Raw genomic sequence first — 17,455 nt, forward strand, 5'->3', positions numbered from 1 at the left:
TCCATTGCATTTGACGATCCCAAAGTTTCGAGAGTATGGCAAAATGGTGGCTGCCGTCATTGGAGATTAGCGTTAAGCCGGAACCTTTCGTTACAATGTGGGATTTTAAACACAAGTTAATGGTTTATAATCACCCAGACGCTACTCATTAGGTAAACCTCTACTAAAAACACTTGCTTTAATTTTTGTAAACATGTCACGAGTGCTTAAAAAGAACCATTTTTGTGATCGTTTTTCGTCGCTGTAGAAATGTACACAGTCAGAGTCAGTCAGTGTGTCAACGCTACAACGGTGTTAGTATACACATGAATCCATGATACACGGAGACACGAATGTAAACATTTGCCTGTTGGGTCGGAAGGAGTTCACCGTTACCGATCACTGCCCCAAGAAAGGTCATCTGAGCTGGTTGACTAAAGTAGATGATGATAATGATGAAAGTGTAGCACGGCTGTCATCAGTGCTTTTATAGTTAGGCCTATAGGCCTAGTCGGATTCATAAGTAAATGTCACTGACTGCCCTTTTGGGTCGCTGTGCAAAAACTATTGGGCCGATTTCTTCAAAGTTTGGTTTTTCTTGAATCTTATTTCAGGACCCAACACAATTTCCAGGTTAGAGATTTGCAAATTATAAAGAAAAAAATTGTCAACTTTGGAGCCCTTTGGCCATTTTGGGGGAATCTGGAGGGCCCGATTTTTTTTGATGGATAGTTCTAAATGAAACTTGGCAGCTTTAACCCTTTCACTGCCGGTAGCTTCTAATTTTTAGCTACCTCACCTGCCGGTAGGTTTCTTTGTTTTAACATGATTTTGAGTATGGATATTTCTCCACCCTGTAGAGAGAAAGCCTCTGGAGATAGAGCAAAACAATGTATATAAAAGTTGTTCAGTGTTGCCTAATCTTCAAAATGGGACCATAATTTGCCCTAATTTGCATACCGCCATCTTGAATTTATAATGAGGACGACAATTTTTTTGAAAAAACTATGTAATTGGCAAAACACAATATACACACTCTCATTATCGCTAATTTGTTCATCATTTACATCAAAGTCAGGATCTAAATCATCATCATCGACGAACTCCTCACCAGAGTCCGAATCGTTCACTTTATCCAGCTCATCAAGGACCTCAGACACAGTCAGTTTCTTCTTGGTCATTTTGGCTTCAAATTACTCGATAAACTTCCAAACATCGAAATATAAAACCCTCCGCCATATTTTGCTGAACCATCTATACTACCGCCCCATCTATCAAACTTTAAGCTAACCACGCTCAATAACGAAATTTCAATGGTTTTATAGTGTATGGATAATTGTCGCAGAAGTGCGCCTCCGGCAGTAAAGGGAATAATATTGATTGTCGCAGAAGTGCGCCTCCGGCAGTGAAAGGGTTAAAGATACACACGAAAAAAAAAATTAACCTGAATATTTCAGCAAAATGCATCCAGAAATAAGCAGTACAGAGAGAGGAGAAAATGTCAAAATCAATACACTACGTCAATGTACACCAATACATACAAAAAAATTATTTCGTAACCATGGTTACTGAAATATGAAAATCCTCTTGGGGCCCGAAATGAGATTCAAGAAAAACCAAACTTTGAAGAAATCGGCCCAGTAGTTTTTGCGCAGCGGCCCAAAAGGGCAGTGACATTTACTTATGAATCCGACTATAGGGCTGTCTTGTAAATATGTTATTGTCTCAAAAATGAATACAAACTGCTACCTAGTTACTCAGTACATCATATTCTATACTGTGCATTCCTTGCTTTAATTGTTCTTGTATCATATTTTTCAACATTTCTCTCTAATCGCAAGCCGAGGATAAATACTCCTTTCAAGATAGCGTAATCACGCGCCATTCCACAGGTACATCACATTCATTTGAAATTTCGGCCAATGACAGCAGGTTTTACAAAATGTAAATGCGCTGTTTATTTTCAATAGTCACTGAATAGCTAAGACACATGTAAACCCGTCTTAATTGGCCAGAAAACATCTCTCAGCTTCTCCCACAAATAAGGATTCACTTATTCCAACGTCAGTAACATGTGCACGCGGAAAACGATAAGACTAACTCCACTTTTTCAAGACAAACCACACCATCCCACAATTATTGCATGATTAGCCCCTAACAATGACAAGTTCTTCCTCATACTCTCCCTTTCATATCGACAGGTGAGCACAATGGCCCTGGCCATTTCATTTAAATGTTCAAAAAAGTTACTTTTTATATATGGTTTTATTTTTGTTCTTTTTCACAGGAATTGTTGAACTATGTATTATGCGACAGAGGTTTTTTTTGCTTTCATTACTTGAAAATTCCTGCTAAATTCGTTCATTTTTTGCACACAGCTGGTGACCTTTGAGAACACTCCTCCCAGTCAGCAATGCAGTATGTCTGGGTCTTTATGGCCAACTCAGCTCATTCATGAAGGATTGGGTTTTTTTATCAAAGGTTATGGAAGAGATTAAAAAAATAACATAAAAGTCCAAAGAAAAAACGTGCATTCGTCACTCTATGGAATTGCAATTTCCAAAATATGATGGTCATAAAGCACAGTTCATGGGCTCATTTGAACTTTTGAAAAGGCACATGAAATAAAAAAGGGATTTTTTGACCTTTTTTGAAATGTTGGTTACATAATGAAGGAATGGAATTAGGTGCATCCAAATACAACAGATATATGACCAACTAAATATACCATACTCTGCTGAAAACCACATTTAAACATCTTATCTTATCTCTGTGATATTTTTAAAAATGGTGGACATTTACTTTCTGGAAGGACTGTGCATACACAAATGTATATACTCAAATTCTGCCTCGACTACAAGTATAGTTTTTAGCTCACCTCTGGGGAGCTTATACGATACCGTGGCGTATGTCGTCCATCTTCGTCGTTGTCCGTTAGCGGAGCACGTTTTGTCACCGCTAGGGCTAGATGGGTAAAACTTGGTGTGATTGTAGCTTTGGGCAATATGCCCAGACCAATTTTTCGTTTTGCGATATGATCTACTTTCTGCCCTCAAGGTTAAATGACATCGCCCCGGTTTTTGATTTCACCTACTTTTCAAGGTCACATAGGTCAAAGTTCACTAAATCACCGATAGGTGGTACGTTTCGTTTCTATTTGAGCTAGAAGGTTCTAAACTTGTGAGGACATGTATCTAGGTACCCTCTATCCTACCCAAAAAAATTGTCTCGCTCAGACTTCAAATATGGCCGCCAGGCGGCCATCTTGAAAATTAAACAAAGTCGGATTGCAACCAAATTTCATGTGATTGCATATTTATGTACTGTCTACAACATCCCTGATTTTCAGTCTAATCCATCTACCAATACGGCTGCCAGGTGGCCATTTTGAAAATTAAGCTAAGTCCTATTACCCCGAAACTAATGATCGGATTGCAAACAAACTTCATGTGATTATGTATCTATGTACTCTTATTAGTATCCCTACCACGATCCTGTACTGCGTTAGGAGCAGTAGGAATAGGCATAGGCCCAGCCTGATTATCACTGCAGTCGTCGACATCAGTTGTGTCACCATTGGCATTGGTGTTTTCATTTGAACTCGGCAAATTATTGTCGGAATCACCACTATTGTCACCACTCTTAGCACTAATATCAAAAGAATCATGGTCAAAATTATCCACACTATCATCACCGTCATCAGAATCAATACCACATCAAAGTCTGAATCGTTCTCAATTTTGTGCAATACTTCTCGCACACTGAATGTTTTTCTGCTGCGTGACTCCATTTTGAAATCCCCAGCGACAGGAGGATGTACCACAACACCGACGGCCTGTGGATTGGGTTTTTCTTGGGCTATCTGATACGCTGGTGCGGACAGAAAACAATGGGGCCTTTTTGCATTGAATCAACCTTAAAAGTCAACCACTGTGAATGGTTTATTTTACAAATTCGTAATTACTGAGTGGCTGACTTCGATGTTCAGTGAGCCTAACCGAGACCAAATTAGTAATTTCCGGCAATTAAAGTATTTGGTTTTAACAACTTAACAATTTGCTCTGAGTTCAGTTACTGTGACCAATGCTTAAATCAAGTTCATTAACACAATTAAATTCCATCAAGAAATGGTGCTCTGACACTAGAAAATATGTGGGTTTTTTTGTATCAATTTCAAAATAGAATTTGAAGAATGAAGTCAACTAAATTTGGGGTTTTTGTCTAAATATTGATGAGAAGAGCCAAAAACGTTATATTGAGTGTACTGACCGATGTGAAATCGGATCATAGTCTTATACTCTATTGACAGCCCGGCCACATCTCATCCATTGTCTCCTGACCGTTACGCTACTCATAGCCCTGCCATCTTCTTGTTCATCATTGACAGGTTTCCTCTTCTAATCTAAATTGCCCAGTTAAAAGTCCTCTTTACCCCCAGCTTCCTTAAAACAATTTTTTTTAAATCCCACCTTGCCTCACTGCTTTTATCTTGTCCCCCTCACCTGCTCTCTCACATTATCCATACTTATACCCCAAGGGTCTAGGGAAGGGCACCCTGAGACAATAGCAGTGCTAAGCAAGGTACCAAAAATACATGACACACCAGATAGTACACTTTTCACAGGGTTCCTGATGTAATGATTGGATGTTACAGCAATGTCTTATCTCTATGTCTATGCTCGATGAGGGGGGTACAGGATCTAGATTTATTGACATCCGCCAGAAGACTTGAATTACGAAGTACTTCGAGCAAGATAAGGGTATACCAAAATAAAAAATGTTGACATTAGTACTATTTAGCTAATCAGCACAAGTTGAAAGTGTAAACTGAGATCATATCGAACGAAGATTTTTTCATTGCACATCGATATACGTCGAGCATTCTGATTGGGTGACAGAAAATGCCCTTTGGGTGTCGTTACAGCAACATCCATTGGCTAATCATCCTACCCCTTCAATAGTGGCCATCTTTGGCACACTCAGCATAGGGTTACTACATCACTTAATACTTCTATGGACTGCCTTATGACATGTTCAATTGGCCATGAATTATCAATTTACGTTTTTTTCAAAATTCAGAAAATTGTCTTTTTTTTTCTTCAATCAGATGAAGGAAAAGCTTGAGATCGAACCACGCAACGCTGAGGAGACCCTGCTTGAGATGTGCAACAGCATGATTGACAAGGGCATGGTGAAGAAACCCAAGCCAAAGAAGGAGAAGAAGAAGAAGGAAGTCACTGAGCCGGCAGAGGCTGGGGAGGCCAAGGATGACATGGAGGTAATTGTAGTGACAGTTTGGAAAAAGAAGAAACCCATCATTTTATGAGTCCTAAAGAGTTTATTCAGAAATCGACCTGTCACTCTAATATGACACCCTTGAAAAATTAGTATACATGATACTGACGATGACAATTTTGCAGCCCACATACAAAGTATTATGTTGAATGTATTGCTTTCATAACTGTCTGTCTCTTCGTCTAGTTTCCAGAGAAATAAAATAAAATAGTACAAATTGACCGTCATTGGTTTTGGAGCATATCTCCAGTGGTGGACTCTGAGGATTACGCATTAAGTACAAGTTCCACCCCCCCCCCTCAGACCAACAATTTAAAGTGCTTCATTCCAAGTTTACCAGGTGCCAGAGATAGCCGGAAGAACAAATATTTTACACTTATATATGAAATTATTTCTTGGTCAGGCCCTCATACCAACTTGGTTTCCAATATAGCACCTTCACTGATCCCCACCCCTTCTAAAGATTTCTGAAATCGCTACTGTCAAAAGGTTTTAATTCGATTGCATGATATATCACCCCTACATGTATGGAATTTTGAAATGTCATAAAACAGCATGTAGGATTTCACTCTCCTACCAAGGGCAAAATAGATATTTCACAGACTGAGAATGCATCATCCTAGCATGCGGTAGACCAATACTTCGTCTCCAAAATGGATGAAGTGCGAGGTGCCTATTGCGAAAATGATTGGTTGACGAAACAATGGCCTGATTGTTTGCGTAGCCTTGTGACGTGGTTTTCCGGTTTTTCATCAGGGCTTAAGCTTAAATGCGTTTGGGCTGGAATTCCTGGCTTTTTTTTGAGTTAGCACATGTGCTCGATGTACAGTGAAGCGGATCGAGGCTATATCTGATGACTTAATTTATTATAACTTAATGTAGTTTTTCTCAATGATTATAATATAATAATAATAATAATTGGTATCTATTACTCCCTTGAAAACTTGCATAATCATCAGGTTTGACAGTAATAAACAAGGCATATCAAAAATTAATTTAAAATACATCACACGTGAAATAATCTAACATTTAGGTTGAGTACAATATACAATAATAAATGGCCGAATTCCTATCAGACCTATCGAATTTCTAAAATCTTTCTGAAAAACCTCCCAACAGTATGTACAATGGTTTCATCTGATGCCAGGAAGCAATATCTAAATTTATCTCTGGCACTTAGAAGTGCAAAACTAGGAGTGACTGCATCTATCTCATCCATGGCTACCTTCCTAATTTGTACAACATTATTATTGATACATTTAAATAACACATGAAATTCATCCCCAACATTCTGAGTGTTACATAAGGAACAATATCGCAAGGACCGCTGTATATTTTTCTGTCGTCCAGTTTCAATATCAAAATTATGTGCTGACAATCGGATTTTCGTGATTGCCTTCCGAGCTGCAACGTTTGAAATGAGCGATAAATATATAATAGGCTAAGAGTGCAGTAACCGAAGCATCACGACTATAATGGACGTAGAGGTGGAATAGTTTGTGATCTAACTCCTCGGTCAGTTTAGATTGTCAGTATCTGTCTCTTACTACTTACAAGCATAGATTATACATGGTACTTGTTTGGGCGCAGCTATAATTGACCTCCCATACACTATGGCGATGTGAGGACTGTACCTATAAAGTACTAAAATGTCACAAACTTACCACAGCCTGGTTTCTTCAATTCTCTATGAGTCCACTTGCTCTCGATCCTGGCTTGGCGAGCTCCACATTTAAGATATGATTGAACAGATCCTTCCAGAATCCATTCACGTGGTTTAGAATAATACGAATATACACGATTCCGAACACGACAACAAATGTACACGAACCAAGTTCACAAAATCTCATCGGCCTATCCGAATCCAAATAAATCAATGAATAAAATGTTATTCACGTTCTCCGTATTGGAATAAAACGATCTAAATAATCGCGGGCGGGAGGCCTCCCTTCATGAGCCACGGCGCGAGAAAATAGTGACGGCAAACACGGCACAAATACGTCCGTTTATGCTCCCTACAAAACGATGTCTCTACCCAATGTCAATATCTCCAGAATATACAATATCCACTCTTTCCGCTCATCCAATCCAAGCCTCCTCCCTATCCACAACGACCTGCCAAAAATGCCAGATTTAAAAGTCCAAAAAAAAGTAGAAATTAGAGAAATCCCTCGTTGTTATCGTCTCTCCTCCTAAAATTATGTGACCTTTTCCCCGTCAGCCGCAACCGGCTGATCGGTCTCCGCGGCGGGGTCCTGCGCCCCAACAGTACTAATATAATATAAAGCAGGCAGACAGAACAGTTGTGTTACTACTCTATTTGTTGTTGTCGTCTGCAAGCACTAGGGTAACCGCAGTGTCCACACTGTCCAAATCGAATCGTTTATGCTGAAAAGGCATGAAAGCACCCAGGCGACCACAACTACCAGCAATCCGTCCTCAAAACACAATGTCAACTAAAGCTATTAATAAGAAAGGTCAGAAAACAGTAGTGACCTCAGAGACCACCACCGCCCGACTGACCCAGCTGGCCTATTCCATGATCCTTGTTTCCCCAGAACTCCTTTGCCTAGGAGCCAAAACAGCCCATGAGAACCGTGCTTTCTCAACTTCATGGGCCGAGTACAAGGGAGTGACTTTGAATGAGATGCTGGTGGTAGCTCAACCTTCTCCCAACATTATATGCGCGATTATTCCGTTACGACAGACGGTACGCTGTCTATTGGCCCAATCGCTCCTCCCAGCACGTGGTCTTGGTCCTTCCCTTCCCAGCCAACTCGTTGGGTTTCTCTTTCCGGTTGTCTGAGACAGATATCTTAGGTTGAGATGCCTTGGACACTTTAGAGTTTCCCATCGCTCTCTGTAATTTCCCTTTGGTCCATAGCCGATATGTATTAATCAAGGAATACATGATATAATATTACACATTTAATATACGACTTTGTTGGTGTCCTCCGATACATCCAGGTTACTTAATTAACATATCAATATATATACAGGACGTCACATCACCTTCCTTATAGATAAAACATAACATAAACTGGTAAACTTTGAATTAAGATATTTTTTGGTTTTGTATATAATGTAAACTAATGAATGATATATGACTGTAATATTAATAACTATAAACTGATAAAATTGTATCTTGATTCATAAACTCTCAATTGTCTCTGATTCATAAACTCATTTATATGTCAGCCTTTTGATAGGGTTTCTGTCTCGGTTTGACCTGCGGAGTTGTTGTTGTGGTTTTGGTTCATTGACCGCGACTGACTATTATTAGGATTTACTTCAGGTCCTTGTAATGAAATTGATTTGTCAACACTCAGTTCATTTTCTTTCTTGTCAGACACTATTGAAGCAGCGGGTATGTTTACATCTGGTGTATTTGCAATGGACTTCTGGTGTATTTACAATGGACCTCAGCTCCTGGTGCAATTGGCACTTGGCCCTTGGCCTCACTGTTGATGCCGGTTCTGTCAGCATCCGATTCTAATAGCTCTGATTTGTCTCTGAACAGTAGTTTCTTAAAGAATGATGAGTGTCGGGTCCATAGCAGCCGTGGCTATTGTTATCACCATGCCCTCTCGTTCCCAGACAAAAGAGACTCACACCCAGTTGATATATACAACATATATTGGTCCTTTAATGATGTGGTTCAATCTGAAATACATACAATATGAACTAATAAGTTCTAGTTGTCAGAAATACCCTAAATTCCTGCAGTACCAACATTACAATGTTTACCAGTATAATTGAGGGACCGAAATAAAGAGGGCGGCAGTACAATGCAAACCATGTGCTCACAGCACCCAAGGTGGGCTTATCAAAACAAATGAGTCACAATGCAACTATACACAAGGCATAGCCTAACAGTATGCTACATGTAATAATAATAATAATTTATTGTAAAAAACCTCCAAATAAGGAGCAGACAACACAAATATGCAATAAAAATCATACCAGAGAACAAATAAAAAAAATGCGATCAAAAGGGTGAAAGCTTCAATAGTTTATGGTTTTTCCGGTTTAGATTGGCACATAAGGTTTTTACCGAATCGACAATTCCATTCTCCCCCCTGGTGATACGTCTAGGCCTACATGTTGGATTTACAAACAGGACATTGGTGGCAGAGAGGCCCGATGAACTAAACACTCGGTTACACAGGGTACCCTTAATTTTTTTCGTGCCAATGACGACGTCTCGTGCTTTACAATCGATGGAGAGAATCCTTCTTAAAAGTCCAATTTGCTTCTGTTCGATTAATTTCCGCGGGTTGTCAATATTTAATGCCTCTAATAGAGGGCTATGATGACAAAATTTCGATAAACCAAAGCATCGTTTGATCAGGGAACCCTGCAACTTTTCCAGTTTCCGAAAATTGCCCCAACTCAGATCAATTGTGTGCATACCATAAAATAGTGACGGAGAGCACACGCTCTCCCAAAGTATGTAGCATGTATACAGATGAAACTTGACCAAGTTTACACAACAACTGCATCAAAGTGAAAGCATAAAACCCTACACAAACACAATATGTACTTAGCAAATGACTTAAAGATTCAAGCTAGGTGACTCTAAACACACGTTTTTCCTGAGAAAAGCTACTATTTAGCATGAAAGTCCAACTGATACCTAATTGAGTCTGGAGCCAGCATTCAGCACACCTGATAGCCAAAGCATGGTAAAGAACTGCCTACTTATCAAGGCCTGGCCAATCTTAAAAAACATTAAACTGTTCCAGAGTAACTGAAGTTATTAAGACATATGTTAATGGTACTTACAACGCTGGGGGCATTCAACAACTCGAATAAATGCTGTTTTATTCGGAACATCTAAATATATATGTGTAAAGGCATGGTAGCCATCTTAGTTTCTCCCTCACCCTGGGGCTTAGTAAGTGACCCCCTTATAAATTAACTCTAGGACATGGAAGTTTAAGAGGAGGGAGATTTGAATGTAACAATGAGTTTCTAGTAACATTTCTCCCATCTGCATTTGTTGTTATCATGCTACCTTTCTTTGCTAAGACAGTTATGTACGAGTCTCTCAATTTCATATACACAATCAAATTACCCTTTAAGAATCACCATCGGACAAGCTTGTAAAACCTGTAAGCGTAATAGCCAAACAACTTCTATCTCCAAACCATTCCTAATTTTAGCCAAAAGCCAATGTCAAAACCTGGTCATCTTGCCATAGTCAGATAGTTCGTAGTTCGTAGTGCAATTGTTGGAGCTAACGTAGCCCACACTCTCTCTAAAACATCGTAAACACCTGTGTAAGCTGATGGTACAAGATAGATAACATCTCGAGCATGAACTTCCAGACCACAATAACCTTGGAAAACCCTAACTATTTAGAATTGCAGGAAATGCAATGACACACACTCTACGGGTTTGAATATCTGTTCGTTCGGTATTTATTGATTTTGATACCTAATTAAGGGTACTTTTTTAGAACGAACAGCTCTCAATGCAGTAGCAGCAAAAGTCTTAACTCCGCTCCCGAGCATAACAATCAGCTTCCGAGCAGAGCTTATCATCTAGCCTCGGGGCAATAGTTTCAACTCCGCTCCGCCCGAGCGTAACAATCAGTCAGCTTCAGAGCAGTGACTATAATCTAACTTCAGGGCTAAACATTTTATCAATTCGTCGAGGAAGTAAGCTCACACCAGTATTGTGATATCATTTGTTATAAAATCTGCGAAACTGAATATTCTTGTGTGGACATCAGTGGCTAGTATGACCTAACTATTCGTTTCTTGTTTGCGTTGTTATCAACTTACATTCAACGACTTCCTCTCGTCTCGGCATATCTGATTCCCGACTTCTTGATTAGCCCTTCGAGTGTCCCTACCATTTGCTACAGTCTCGAACAACATCTTACGGAGGACAGGAGGACACGCTCCGGCTCCACGCTTTGCGACCCGTGACAGTTGGCTTTTCGGGATCAAAGTAACTTAGCGTAGTCTTTTCAGACAGAGCTGATTACAGTTTGTTCAGTGACGCTAGTTCCTGCTCTCCCCATTGCCATGGGACGTCTTTGCACGTCAGGCGTCGCATTGGTTTCGTTATGGTTGCGAAGTCCTTGATGAATCGACTGCATAATGATGTGGTACCTAACAAACTTCTGACTTCAGTGACGTTTGTCAGAGCTTTTATCACCTGAAGATCCGCAACCTTTTTCAGATCCGGAGATATCCCTTTTGCGCTGAACTTGTGTCCGAAGAATATCATGCTAGCAACTCTGAATAGACACTTTGGTAGATTGACGGTTAGATTGTTTTCGGATAGTCGTTGTAACACTAGGCGAAGCCGTTCATCGTGTTCCTTTGTGTTTTTATCGCCAATATATATAGATATCGTCACTTATGTTGCTTACTCCGGGGATTCCTTTGATCACATCGCTGATTTTTTTCTGAAAGATCTCTGCCGAACAGGACATACCGAAAGTCAGCCTCTTATTGCGCCATAATCCGATATGCGATGAAAAAGTTGTGAAATGACGTGATGCTGGATCAAGTAAAATTTGATGATATCCCTGCTTAAGATCGCGTTTACTGAACACAGTGCAGTGCAGCCATTGAGGTCTGCAGTTATGTCATCCATAGTTGGAATCACATGACGTTCACGAATGATCGCACGATCAACACAGCGCATATCCACGCACGTTCGGATTTCGTCTGGATTATGAGGTTTGGGTACGACTACAATAGGCGATTCCCAATGAGTAGGTCCTTCTGGGCGTTCGAGGATATCGGAATCTGCCAAGTCCAAAATTTTGTCTTTGACTCGTTTTCTAACATTGAACGGTAACTTCCGATGAGGTTGTGCGACTGGAATGACGCTTGGGTCAACGTGGATTTTCACAGGATCTCCTTTGCAGGCTCAGATACCTTTGGTGACGTTAGGGAAATCTACAAGACAATCAGGAATTTTGGTTTCCTTGGTGACGACGTTAGCTATCCTGATTAGGTTGAGCTTTTGAGATGTTTTCCAACTGATTAGCGAACTGCTTGGTCCTTCCACGACGTAGAATGTTTCTTGACATTGACGATTGTCACTGCGGAGTTCTGCTCCAAATTGTCTGCGCAAATTTAAGGGAGTATCAGACATATATGGAAAAATACTCGTTTTCGATGGGGTTAGCCGTGGTAGACGTACGATATAACGATAGTCTTTCGTATTCAGAATATTCACTGTTGCACCAGAGTCAGCCATTACTCGTGTGCGGGTGCTGCATATTGTAACGTTGAAGACTGTTTTTTCACCGATGGACGTGGTGATGATGTGGAATGAATATTTATCATCGCTCATCCGAGTTGGTGTTGTGACTAAGGCTCTGGGTGTCCTCATCACGTTTAGACTCAATAGCTCTAGCTCGGTGGTTGCCATTTTGATGACGTCTTTGGTTGCCATGGTTACTCGGTCTCGGATGAGATTTGGTAGACCTGCTGGTATCGGTACGCCATACTTTCCCGAAATGATTTAAACGACTGCAATGATCGCACTCCTTGCCCTTTGCAGGACAGTCACCTCTTTGTGGGTTTGATCCACCACATAGACCGCATACGTTATTACAATCACGTTGATTGCGATTGCTATTGCCAGGGTTTCGAAACTACGGTTTGCCTTTCGATGATTTCCTATGCAATGCGTTAGACTGGTGCGCATCACGGTGATTTTAAAAGTCCACTGTTTGACTGTCTGCTACTTCCATAGATCTAGCCGTTTTCAGCAGATTGTCTTAAGTCAATGATTGTTCAATTGATTTCCGGCGTTGTCGATTATTGTGCGTCCCTTGTAATTTGGCATTTGATTTCAAGATTAACATCTGTGAACTCACACCGTTTTGCCAAAATTACAAGTCGTGTGTAGAATTCACCTACATTCTCAGTGTTCAACTGTTTCTCTCTCCGGAATGAGTAGACCAAATTATCGATACATTTCTGAGGTTCTATGTACTCACTAAAGGCTTTTACCACGCATTTATAGACATTGTCAATCGAGATGTCTGACGCATTGACATCAGGCACAACCAATGAATGTCTCGAATATGTCGCTTGCACAGTCACCCACATAGTGCAGTAGCATTGCCTTCTTTTGTTTGGCTTCTTTGATAGCCATTGCATCAAACATGATTTGGATGCGTCTGATATATTGGGCGAATTGTATCGGAGCAGTTTCTCTTGGGACAAGGTCGAATTCTGGGAAGTTGGGTGGAATGATCGCCGCCATCTTTGATTTCAAGATTTGAAAAAGTTTATGCGAATAAAAGTTTGTTTCCTACTGTTTTCCAAACACTTTTTGATAACATTGATAGTTCATTTGATAATACGGTTCCTCGTCGCCATTGTAATGTCCCTTTGGTCCATAGCCGAAATGTATTAATCAAGGAATACAAGATATAATATGACACATTTAATATACGAATTCCAGGTAACTTAATTAATATATCAATATATAAACAAGACATCACACTCTCCTTCAAATATCCTTCTTATTTGCTGCGACATTTCTCTTGAAGCACACATATATGAGGCATAATGAAATTTACTGAGCAGGTACCATCTACGTGTTTACCTTGCTCTCGGAAGGTTTTTGGTTCCTAAGTAGGCCTATGCTATATGTAAAGTGTATGCCCGACAACCGTAGCCAGTGGTAGCTTCCCAAGATTTATCTACCTAACCCCCTCAGGGGGCCACCCAATGGGTTCTGCTGGGCAGTTCTGGAGACAATTCATGTCACTAGAAGTTAAGTCATCGTTTCTCCACCATCCTGGATTGTTGGTATGCGACGCAAAAGTTTGACCTGGGTAATGTAAGAATGACCTAATGTGATTTTATTAGTTCATACCTACCCAGGTCAGACTGCCCGCCCTGCCATTCCCGCAGCAATAGAACTTACTTTTTGGTACTTGAGTAAAAAGAACTGGTGAACGGCAGCCTCCATGACGCAGAGGCTGCATTTAGGGATTTTTCAATCACCAATCACCCACACATACTGCCATACATTTCCAAAGAAACGTTCCTCCATCCCTCTACCCCATCTCTGCCCACTGCAGTTGCTGTTGCTGACTAATATGCTTGTTGAAATTTGGGTATAGCCTTGACCTTTCATATTTTCAGGTGAAGGACAGTGAGGAGATCAAGGACAGAGACGAAAAGAAACAAAATGGTGGCGTTGATAAGGAAAAGGATGGTGAAACTGCGACCGAGAAGAATGAGGGAAAAGGAGAAGAAAAGAAAGAAGAAATAATAAATGAGGAGAACAAGAAAGAAGAAATCGAGGAGAAAAAAGATGAAGAAAAAGAAGGAGAGAAAAAGGATGAAGAAAAATAGAAAATTACCTTTCTCGTGTGAAAAATGGACTAATCTGTTTTACGAGGAATGTGTAAAATGGATGCTCTTATTTTGGTATAGAAGGAATTCAGGTTGGACTTTGAAAGTCAATGTAGGATTTTCAAAGTTGGATTTCGAATTTTAATCATAGAATGAAATGGGATATTGAAAGACTTAAATAACATTTTGAAATTCACAAAATGTCAATTTGAAAATTATTTTAAAGTGAAGATTGATTGAGTCTTTCATCCAGACCCATGATGAATCAATGGAGATACATGTAGGTCACCAATCATTCAAGTCATTAGTGTTGGTTTATTCATTTTACCTTGAATATGTTTTGAAGATAACAAGTCTCATCTATTTAACTTTTGGTTTCATTTTAGGAGATTTGTGAAAATCCAAACTGAAAATATTTGTGCAAAGTCGTGCGCTTTCTTGCAGTTTGATTGTCCATTGTCAAATAAACTTTTTTGTACTCATGGTGGTTCCTATTGTATGCTTTCACTAACTAATGAGATGTCTAGCGCAATGCTTGCTAATTCTTTGCCAGCCAAACAAGATCTGCAACAACCACAAATGTGCATCCCCTTCCTGCCAAACTCTTTCTGAAAAACATTTCACTAACACACCAGATGTTGTGGCGTACTGTAATAGGAAAGTTAATACTGGTAGTAATGCATGCTGGGCTTTGAAACGGACTGGCGTTTTGACTAGCTAGTGACATTTTTTTATTAGCTCAGGAGACGGAAGTTAGCAGAGCTGGTAGAATAACTGTTCAAATTCTGTCTGTCCATCCATCCGTCATCATGGGGTGCACGTTTTGTAACCATAAGACCTAGGGATTGCAACTTGATGTCTAAGTTTAGGGAATAGTTTTCTCTGATCATTTCTGATTTGACCTACATGTCAAAGTTTAGGGAATAGTTTTCTCTGATCATTTCTGATTTGACCTACATTGAGACAGCTTTGTTTATAAAGGCTTATCTCACTTACTTGAGAAAGAATAGTGTTCAGTTTTTAAAATGTTTGCTTAAATTCACTTCAGCACATGGGTTAACATTTTTTTACGACCAGGGCAATTTATATTTTGTAATTTATGTAATTTTTTATTTGGTATAGTGGATTTTCGCAGAGAAATCTGATCAATTCCGTTGACCTGGCTTGTTGGTATCCATATGCGTAGATGGGGACGGGGTTATGACAAGAGCGGAGAAGGTGTGTACAGGGGGAGGGTGGGAAAATGAGGGGTTAGGTGCATATGAACAAAACAGATGGTGCCTTATAGAGAAGGAAAACCAACACAAAATGTAGATGCAATAACCTCATTTACTGGCTTCAAATGCGCATGCGTGAACTGAGTAAGCCGAGTTATAACCCGAGTTAACTGTTTTATATGAGAATGCTAACACTCGGATTGAACTGTTGCAGGCAGATGTGGCAACCGGAGGTTTTATGATTTGATATACAAGATATTTTTAAAATCGACCCGGTGCCAAAAAATTTACCCGGCCGACTATGACAACTATTTTCGGACAAGTTGAAATAAGAAAACAAGCACCACAATGTAATATAATCTGTCCGACGTTTCGGTATATTGAACCTTCTACTGGGAATGAACAGCGGGTACAAGTTGTCAGTTTGCAAAGGTGTGTTTACAGGAAGTTTTCCCTTTGTACAGGAAAAACAAAAACAAAATGATCACCCAATGAATTAAATTGATTGACATTGAAATTTGTTTGTTTTATTTCATAAACAAATTGGAGTGGATAGGAGCACTTGTCCATACTGTAAGTTAGACCTTCCTTGGTTTGCCGCCATGATAGACACAGAAAGCTGAAGGACTTAATGTTCAGTCTGTGAAACTTCTCTCTAATTTGCATTTGGTATCATTCCAAACCGGTCATTTTATAGGCTGATTTATATTGATGCTGTACCTGGGGAAGTGTCTCCATGGAATCAGTTGCATGAATGTTCCTTCAGATTTCTTTCTGGATGAGCACATATTATATCTGGTGGACCTTGTGCTATAGGCATCATATATGGTATGGACAAAATGTCAGCTGAGCGCCAGGGCCTGGGGCCTCCTGTTAGTGTTGGGATTAGATAATTTTGCCCCACATTTGCCGATTATGGCCATTTTTATTAAAAGGCAGAGAAATGTTGTCTTATGGAGGATACTGCAGAATATTGTTCACAGCAACCCATTATTTTGTCTTTTTTTAAGGCCAGTGAAGAATGAGTTCTAGACAGAATAAAGTGAATTCGATAATATTGATCGGTAAAAAGTGTTCGTGTTTGGCAAGAATCGGTGATAAAGATAAAAAAGCATTGGCAGGGAAAGAGATAATTGATGTTAGGAGGGCATATTTCATCAACACTTGATAGTATGCTTATCCTTGACCTATGAATAGCTGTTTTGCCGTTTAGGTTTTGCTGACTGTGTAGTGGCTGTGCGTATATTGTATGCAATGCATGTGTCTGGTGTAAACAGCACATAAAATGCATGACATATCTATGTTCATTCTTCAAAAAAATGTAATACACAGCATAGAAGTGAATTATATTATTGTCTTGATATAGTATGTATAGAAAATAGGGCCAATTGTATTATTGATTAATTTGGTGGCCGATCCTTTTGACTTGTTGATACTTGCTTTATGTTGGTGCTTTTGTGTAAGTTGTTACTTTAGTGCAATTATTGAGGGCACAAACCGTTAAATTTCTTAAAATTGAATTGGAAATGTATCCATTCATGTAAATAATGGAGTTTCAAGAGCAATGAAGTTATAAATTTCATCTAAGTAAATGGGAGTGATGATCACCGTGGAGAATCA

At 39.7% G+C, this 17,455-nt stretch overlaps 1 protein-coding gene and 1 long non-coding RNA gene across 5 annotated transcripts in view; one reads left to right on the forward strand and one right to left on the reverse strand.

Annotated features, from left to right (window-relative positions):
- LOC135494439 (uncharacterized) overlaps positions 1 to 15,826 on the forward strand; it is a 154,140-nt gene extending 138,314 nt beyond the window's left edge. For both annotated transcript variants that reach the window (XM_064782403.1, XM_064782402.1), the window contains exons 8-9: positions 5,087 to 5,257; positions 14,406 to 15,826. In XM_064782403.1, coding sequence (XP_064638473.1) covers positions 5,087 to 5,257; positions 14,406 to 14,618 — 384 coding nt within the window. In that variant the 3' untranslated portion in view covers positions 14,619 to 15,826. The remainder of the gene's footprint in view (positions 1 to 5,086; positions 5,258 to 14,405) is intronic.
- Positions 1 to 17,455, reverse strand: part of LOC135494600 (uncharacterized) — a 439,372-nt gene that overhangs the window by 155,648 nt on the left and 266,269 nt on the right. The gene's annotated exons all lie outside the window — the stretch shown is intronic.

Source organism: Lineus longissimus, chromosome 10, assembly GCF_910592395.1.
Source record: "Lineus longissimus chromosome 10, tnLinLong1.2, whole genome shotgun sequence".
NCBI classification, from domain to species: domain Eukaryota; kingdom Metazoa; phylum Nemertea; class Pilidiophora; order Heteronemertea; family Lineidae; genus Lineus; species Lineus longissimus.